We start from the raw sequence: 8,966 nt of genomic DNA, 5'->3' as shown, positions 1-8,966 counted from the left end.
TACATATATTTCCAAATATATGACAGATACTCATGCTATTTACAGGCTGCCAAAATATATTTTTTTTCTTTTTTTCTATCATGGAAATCTTAACTACCTGTATTAATAGTTATTTCCAAATCAGTAAAAAGCACATGACTTGACTAATAATGTTCACTGCCACATGCAAGTGAATAAAAATCATTTGAACTGTACAGAAACACAAATGATAATGAAAATCAGAGAGTACAGACAAACTCAAACATAATCAATACTGCATCACGAGACAGGAAACTATAGAAAATAACAAATTCCATATAGAATCCCACAGGCAATACTGAGATCAGCATTTGCTTTCAACAGAAACATCTATCACAAAAGCAGACAATAGGGTAGTGTCTGCTGCACCTCTGCTTCTACCACACTTTTAAGTATAATACTAGGCATAAATCACACTGACAACTTCCTTTCCCTTTAATCTTTTTCCTTTACTTTTTAAAATATTATGTGATCTGTATCTTCTGATATGGTTTGAATGGAGATTGCATCTAATGCTGATGGATGGCGAGTTAACAAATTTGCAGGAGTCAAAACTCCACAAGAAATATTGACACAGGGGTGTGGGTGGAATAGGTTCTTAGTTTCAGGCTGGAAGCATTATATATAATGTAAATATTGTTACTTTGGCTGAGCACCAAATCACATGTAAAGTTAGAAATATATCTTATATTAACAGTTCCTCCTTTAGTCCTTTACCTTCCTTCAGAAAAGTTTAATACCAACATGTGTCTGCATAATCTCTTTTCCTTCTATCTTAAATAATCTTTGATATTAAATCTTGACTCTCTATTTTCATTTTGACTCCTGAGGTGAAGATATCTCAACTCTATAATATAATCTTTTACATGAATCATCTTCACCTATATGATAGAAAATCTTCCTTTTCTGAACGATGGCAGGATCTCTGAACGCTATAAAGGAGGAGAGGCAGTGCAGTTGCATGATGACACGACAATGTTTTCAAGTGTTACTTTCTGGGTGAGAATTTTGGATTGGTTGGTCCGTGAGTGAAGGAACGTAACTCATACGGAACACTCGTTTTGTGCAGGGTGGCAGCATCGGCATCACTCTTCCGGAAGATTAACATGCGTATATCAGTGTGGAGGTAGATCTTGCCAGACTTGGAGCTGACAAACCTGGAAAATAAAGTGAGATTAGCAAGTGAACAAACATAGGGGATTGAAAAGCCAAGGCATAGAATCTGGAAATTGTGCAATGAGGAGAAATGGGACACTAGTCTGTGACTGAAGTATGTCATTTGTAATTTTGAAAAACTACATTTTCCAGGATAAACAAAGGTAACACAAAGATATACTATCTGAGCTCAACTTTTTTTTATTAGCTATATTTAGGTCATTATATCAACTCAACTGAAGACATTTTAGCCAACATATCATATACAATCTTACACAGCATCATTTAAATATTGATTGTATCATCATATAGTATTATCAAAATAAACTAAAGTGTACCATGCAGACCCACCCTTGGTTGGCAAAGAGTTGTACTGCAGAAACAGTGAATTCAGTGACAGTCTCCTTAGAAATTACAGAATCAAAGCCATAAAATAAGTACACAATGAATAAGTAACACACACAACCTTCAAATTGGGCAATGGATCTCACCTGAGATGAATGAGGTAACGAAGCCACTGATGAGCATTGGGATCGGAATCAGTGGCCCCAACAGGCATGTTGAGGGTGCGCTGACGGACAAACGTGCGAGAGTTGGGCGGCATATCTGACAGGTCATACATGACCACAAACATCTTCACAACGGTCCCATGGGGGTTGAACAGCGTCACCTGGACTGTTCCTTTGTTTGGCACGTGGTAACCCTTCTTGCCTAGGTTGATGTGACCCTGTGGGAGGAGAATTTGAAGGTTTTAAATCAAAGAAACTGCATACACTCATAGGTCTTAATATTGAATGTTAAATGGCAATATAATAAATTCAATAAGCTGCAAATTGAAAAAGAAATCTAATGAAAATCATAAAACTAAGCTTAAAATTAAAAAGCAACCATCAGGTAACTCACCATATAAGGGGATGAGATCTGGTCATTATCACACAAGGTGTAGAAAAAGACAGTGACGGGCTTAGTGGTTCGCTTGGGGCAGAAGGCCCCTGATGCAGCTATCTCTGCCGTGAAGCCCTGCACGGTGGAGACAGGTTCGAGCCGCCCATTCAGGACACACTCCTCGAAGCTGCCTAGGAGGTTTGAGCACGTGACTGTAGCTGGAGCCGATGTGGAGAGCTGCACAGGCTTATTTGCTGCATTGCCGAGCTTGTCGCTGGCCAGGGTGTCAAGGGAGTAGCCCTCTTCCTCTTCACTATCACAGGTATACAACGCGCTGCAGTGGAACGATGTCGATCTACAATTATTTTTGAAAAGGTCAGTGATGGATGGAAAAAAATTACAGCTTAGACCACTTAGCCTGTGCATGAGGAATTAGACACTCAGCTGAGCCAAATAATCACCATAATGTAAAAAAAGAAAAAGTTTTTACAAATCAGCTGCAGACTAATTTTTGGATTTTTTTTCCCTATACACAGCATTCACATCTCTCTTAATTTTTTCTAGTTATGCTTTTTTTCATGAAATCAATAAGTATATTTGAAAAAAAAATTGGTCTTCCTTTTATTATGTTTCCCCACATACCTCTGTTCTACAATTAAAAAACTAAATAAATATTGTAAACAGTCTAACATTTGTGGGAGGAAAACCAATTTTTTTTCTTCAACTACGATAAATTTTATATTCTAAAATTTTACACTTTCAGCTTCATTCAGACTCTCCTATGCACTTACCCTTTTTAACAGCAGCAGGACTGCAGTCTTCAATAGCAATCTATCAAAAAATAAAAGAAAAAACAAAGATTGCCAGAAAAAACTGCATTTGGAATCTTACCTCTTAATGGCTGCAACACTGGTGAGCGACGAATCATAGTCGAATCTCTTTCCTTTGCGCAGAGGGGCTGGGGAGGAGGTGAGTGGAAGACCCGTCTTGCAGTGAAACACCATATTGGTAGCAGAGTCCAGCGACCGCCGGAACTGGGCCTTCTCACTTGCAGATGGAATGGGGACTCCCTTGCCACTACACAGCTTCTTGACCTCCTCGTCTTCATCCTGACTGTGGTAGCCATTTACCTGCCCGTTAGTTTCTGGGGTTTCACCGTTTTCTGCTTCATCCTTTGCCTCCTTGTCCTGCAGGCTTTCCCTCTGCTCCTCTTCATTTGGTTGTTTGATGTCCTGAGATTTGTCCTGAGGATGTTGGCGACCCTGGGTCATGAGGTGTTTCAGCAAACTTCTACTCTTTGTGAACCCCTCTCTTGTCTCCCGCACACGTTCCACCATGTTCCCATTTTCCTGACTCGGCGCCTGATCTTTTGCCTCTTGCGGGAAAGGTAAACTGTTTCTCTTTAGGATCTTGTCGGCCTTTGTCACTGGAACTGGGTCTTCAGTTTTAAGGTCTTCAAAGTCTAATGCCCTCTTTGCTTTCTCTTTAACCTCAAAGTCTGAAGTTGGCCTTCCTGCATCCTTATTTGGGACTTGTTCCTCTTCATGGACTTGATTGTACTCTTTTTGGATACTGGATAAAATTGCACTGAAAGGGCTTCTTACCAAAGTCTGGGATGTTTGCCTTTGTGGCTGGCAGTTGATAGCTTTGGTGGGTTCACTATTTACAGTGAAAAAGTTTGTCTTCTGTGTGACTTTCTTTGCTTCAATGCACATAGATGGGCTCTGCGATGTGTTTTTCCATTCATTTTCCTTCACTATGCCTGTCAACTGTGTAACACTTTCATTGTCGTTATTCTCACCTCTTTTATCACATATATCTTTGCTTTTGTCATTAATTACTCTGGTCCAATAAGGTTCACAACTATCCACTAAATTCTTACAACTAGGAATATCACAATGTTTTTCACCACTACGAGCTATGGCTTCAAGAAACCGATTCTCTGGACTAGAGGCTAACTTCTGCATGTCTCCTCTTGCCCAATTTTCCTTATGGCACCTTTCGATGTTGTGTCCACTGTGGTCAAAAGATGACAAGGTTTTTGGTCCCTCTCGACACAATTTCAAACTCCCCTCATCAGTGCTGCCTCTCTCCAACTTGTATTCAATCACCTCATCCCTATCATGCCAAGGAGAGGCATCACATCTTCCTTCCTTGTAGTACCTTGTCCTCTTTTCCCCATCATTTGAAAATATGCCTGGCATGCTTTTTTCTCCCCAGATCTGGCTCTCAGACTTTCTCTCACTGGGGAAGGACTTTAGACTCTTGGTTTCTGAGGAGCTTCTTGAGAACTCAGTTTCTGAAGGGTTGTGATGTCGGTCCATGCGTAGTGGTGGTACTGGAGTTGGCTGACGCAAGACACTAAGGATTTCCATGGTCTCCTTTGGGGTTAGCTCAAAGTTAAACTTGCCTTGTAACAAGTGGCTTGGGCTAACATCTCTTCTGCTCTTCAGATCTTGCTTTAGGTCCTTTGAAAAAAATAAAAAGATATATAAATAAACTGCAAATGTAAAAGGGACAGAATAACGCTAAAAATGATGATCACATATATATCACTGAAAAAACTTAAATACATTCAACATCAACAATATACTGCTTCACTTGATAATCATGCCAGGGATAAAATACAAACCTTTGAATGCATCTGCTGCCTTTTGAGTTCTTCTTTACTACAGGCATCTGCTAAATCTTCCAGACTTGTGCAGAGATGTTTACCAGTGTGTGAACAGCAAGGCCTTAATTGATCATCAATGACTTTTGAAAGACTATCAATTCCTTTCATCTGTTCATCTAACATCAAATGGCTCTGCTTGACCCGTGTGCTGCTCCTGCTACTAGAAACAGGATCTGATACTTTTTTGCAGCCATGCTGATCTTTCTGGCACTCCCACGCCTGCCTGTAATCCTCTCCTCGCCTAGATATGTGATCACTGCAGTTATAAGCAGAGGGTTTAGAAGGAACTTCAGGGTATTCCCCTCTCATTCTAATCCCTGAGTATGCATCACTTTCAGGATATTCCCCATGCATTTTCTGGTCTTGGTAAGCACTGGGGAGTTCCCTCTCTTCCTCAGAAACCCTGTGGTATTCAGAGAAATCTTGCATCTGGTACTCGGGATAATGCTGGTACTTTCCCCCTCGAGGTGATACCCGGGATGAAGGCTTCTGCTGCTGGACATAACTAGGGTTGTGACTTAAGGGTTGTGATGGTTGTGGATTTGGATGAAGGTGAGGCTTCTGCTGTTGCTGCATCAGCTGAACCTGCGACCAGCACATATGTGGACGATTGTATAAAAGCTGTGGCCTCCTATACTGCTGGTATGGTCCCGCATAATCCATTCCATAAGGATTCTGTTGCATATGCTGTTGCTGATGCTGTTGTGGTTGCTGGAGGTGCATGGCTTCTGGATTGGCTGAGCACACATCAAGGTGAGGATGATGAATGCCCATGGGTGTCATCGGGTATCGGGCTTGAGTCCAGGAAAACGGGTGAGAGGGCAGATTTGGGGCAACTGATATAGCTGGATCTGGAGGCCGTGTATTAAGGGTTGTTGGTGAACGTTGACGGCATATCAGGTGCTCTGGAGTTTCAAGTGATGGGGATCCAGACCGGGAAGGGGACTGGTATCTGCGAGGGAACCGGGTGAGAGAGTTTGGGGGGTCTAGGAGAGATTCGCCAAGTTGGGTGTCTGGGGATTCACTTCTGACTCTTGTGTTTTCTGCCAGTCTGGCCTTCATTATGCTCCGCCTTAGATCTTCCTCACATCTAAAATAGAAATTACAAAAAAAATTATCTTACATAATAAACATATCAATATCATTATGTGTATATGCATATTCAGATTATAATTTCATAAATATATGAAAAAAAAGATATGAAAGGCAAAAAAAGATCCTTCTAGAAGAATATCATAATCATATACAGGTCTATTTCAACCACTTCACATTTCTAGACACTCACTTTCCATTCTCTGCTTTACTATTTTGTGAGCAATTAGATACACATCCTTCCATTGACAGTGCATCCGTTTGGTCCTCTTCCTCGTGGTTTTCATGGCAAACTACAACAGGCACCTTCTCACTACGAGGAAGAGATCGCACTGCCACCTACAACAAAGAAACAAAAGTTAGAAAATCTTGGAAAAGCAGTCTAACACCTACTCAGAGCCCATCATAAAAATAAACTAGGTATCTTACCCTAAAATATATATATATATATGCAGCTCACTCTATAGAAAACCCACTTACTTATCCTTTCCCTGAAAACACTTGATACATCAAATTCACCTTAATGGAGGTGTTTTGCCCCATGTATGCCAAAGGGAAAACATGCTCTTCTGCTTCTTCTGTGAATTTGGAACAAAAAACTGGAGACGTAACAGTGAGGCGATATAGGACATTGGGGGGTCTGCGGCCTCTTGAAACACTCAGCCAAGCTGAGAGTTGCGAGAAGTGCAGGAAGGACCGGACGGCAGCCATCAATGACCAACCAGTTGCTGTTGCCTCTGTAAGCCTGGAAAAAGAAATGAAAGAAAAAGTGCTGTTAAAAAATCTTTAGTCATATCAAATAAGCCAATAATAAAATCTGACCCTAATGATAAAATAATCTCAAACAGAAATAAAAACATTCCAGGATATAAAGAGGAATACTTAGGCTTAAAATTATATTTACAGATCCTCCATTAGTATCATTATCAAAAGTATACTTTACATATTTATATGAACATAAGATACCACTCTACAATAAATCAAGTATGTATTGTCTGTAAAGGGATAGCCAGTACTTTACAAAGGGGGGGTGAAGAGTACCTGTGGTCATGGAATTTTTAATGTTAAGGTGGGGGTAACAGTAAAATACAAATCTGCTATCATGAATATCATAGTTTAGAACACCAAATTTAACCATGCTTACTCTACAATTTTGCAAGTGGAAACTAGTTGCCAGAACCATGAGACAGTATAAAGATAGCAAGAAAATGTGACACAAAAAATTTCAAATAGGAATAAAAGTCCTGGAGTGATCCATTGCACCCCTCCCCTATACTAAAAAGTTTTAAAAAAAGGGCTGGCCTATGATAGAAAATTGGTAGGGTTCCAGAGTTTTCAAAAATTGAGTGTGTTGCTTCTCTTGCACATCATAAGACTGACTTATCAATCTTTGCTCATCAACACTGAACATGAAGTTAATTATTCACAAACCTCCAGCAAGGTATGTGCCCCCTGTGCTGCCCTTCCAAATCCCAAGTCTACACATGATGCAATAATGATCTGTTATCTCTATTAGGTTTCTCAGTATCTTTTACATATGCTGAGCACATGTCTGATGACTGCCATCATTGTTTAATACAAAGGTCATTTGTTTCAGATTAGATACTGATAATAAAAGTGCAATGAATGATCAAACAACAATAACTGCACTAAACCATGTATCAAACTAATCCAAAATAGAATAATTATGAGGAAAAAATGTTTTTAATGCCCCAGATTTATAGTAAAACAAACATTTAGACCATTGAAATCTGATTAGCAAATGCAATTTTCACATAACTTTTAAACTAAAATTGTTACTAGCAACAGCACCCTAAATTTTACCTGCGGTCATAGATGGTAAAGTTCCACTGCTCAATCAGCCGTAGGTTCTGTGAGGGGGCAGTTGTAGTATCTAGAGTAGCGGCAAGAGCTGCTCCATGTTGGCATTCCGGGGCAACCAGCACCTCTAGGCTCACACCCACACCCACACCCCACATCACCCGCAGCTGCCGCACCAATGCATCTGCTTGCATGCACTGCAGGTATAGGTGTGAATATAAGAGCAAGCCATGATCTTATGTAGAAAAGGTATGACTGAGAAGGAAGATCTTCCCAGTGCAAGAGATGTATTTGACCATTTTTTATCATATTTTGGTCAGAAGTACATCTCTTGCACTATGAAGATGTTCATACTTATTCATACTGTTTCTATAGTTGTTGCATGGAACACTTTTCATTATCTATCTTACGTCAATGAACACTATTCATTACCTATCTTAGGTCAATGAGCTATTCATTTTCTATCTTAGGTCAATGAACACTATTCATTATCTATCTTAGGTCAATGAGCACTATTCATTAGCTATCTTAGGTCAATCAACACAGTTCATTATCTAACTTAGGTCAATTAGAGAAAAAGACTTACTAGACGGTCATTTAGGTCACATGAGTGCTTGTGTTGCAACTGGTGTGGCAGAGGGCAGTGTGGTCCAGCGTGGTACCCTCGTTCTCCTCCTGCTGTCCTGCCCTCGACCACCAGGATGGCCAGGGCCGTGAACACTTCCCAGGGGTCGCCCGGCCCATGGCCCCCGACCTCCTCAACGCTACTCGACCTCATCACCCTGCAAGATAGAAAGAAAAAATCAATAATAATAATTTATGGGACTGTGCCTATTTGTACTCCTGCAATACAATTTATACATGAAATGTGCTTGCCTGTAGGGACATAGACCTGTGAAAATGTGCTTGCTTGTGTGGATATAATATGTAAATTCAGTGCTTCTTACAAATGTTCTCAAGTGACCTTATCTTAATTTCTTACAGTTAGTATCCAGTAAGTGTTCATCCCAAAACCCAAACTAAAAATGTCACTTCAGTAAACAGACAAGAGAAGAAAGACAAATGCACTGAAAACAAAAAGAAAGCAGGTGAGAAAAAAAAAAAGAAAAATAGAATTTCCATACAGAAATAAACAAACAAAATATAGAAATATACAAAAATTGCTTTGTTTAGAAGTTAATCCATTACATATCAAAAATCTTTATCCTCATCTATATCCTCCTCTTCCCTTTCTCTCTTCATCTTCATCCCACTTCCTCCTTCCATTCTCCATTTCTCATCTCCAACTCACTTTCTCCGATTCTTTAATTCTCATCTTCAT

At 40.0% G+C, this 8,966-nt stretch overlaps 1 protein-coding gene across 9 annotated transcripts in view; it reads right to left on the bottom strand.

Annotated features, from left to right (window-relative positions):
- Positions 1-459: 459 nt before the first annotated feature.
- The window catches only part of atos (atos homolog atossa), a 135,273-nt gene continuing 126,766 nt past the window's right edge, over positions 460-8,966 (bottom strand). For 7 of the 9 annotated variants that reach the window (XM_070141872.1, XM_070141876.1, XM_070141874.1 and 4 more), the window contains 9 exons: positions 8,232-8,427; positions 7,649-7,842; positions 6,344-6,569; positions 6,018-6,163; positions 4,691-5,822; positions 2,950-4,526; positions 2,077-2,413; positions 1,665-1,900; positions 460-1,175 (listed from right to left, as the gene is read on the bottom strand). In XM_070141872.1, coding sequence (XP_069997973.1) covers positions 1,007-1,175; positions 1,665-1,900; positions 2,077-2,413; positions 2,950-4,526; positions 4,691-5,822; positions 6,018-6,163; positions 6,344-6,569; positions 7,649-7,842; positions 8,232-8,423 — 4,209 coding nt within the window. In that variant the 5' untranslated portion in view covers positions 8,424-8,427 and the 3' untranslated portion in view covers positions 460-1,006. The remainder of the gene's footprint in view (positions 1,176-1,664; positions 1,901-2,076; positions 2,414-2,949; positions 4,527-4,690; positions 5,823-6,017; positions 6,164-6,343; positions 6,570-7,648; positions 7,843-8,231; positions 8,428-8,966) is intronic. The other 2 variants (XM_070141878.1, XM_070141870.1) reach the window with 1 other exon arrangement.

Source organism: Penaeus vannamei, chromosome 28 (assembly GCF_042767895.1).
Source record: "Penaeus vannamei isolate JL-2024 chromosome 28, ASM4276789v1, whole genome shotgun sequence".
In the NCBI taxonomy this organism is placed as follows: Eukaryota; Metazoa; Arthropoda; class Malacostraca; order Decapoda; family Penaeidae; genus Penaeus; species Penaeus vannamei.
The sequence above is the reverse complement of the archived record's forward strand: the minus strand, read 5'-3'. Positions and strand labels throughout refer to the sequence as shown.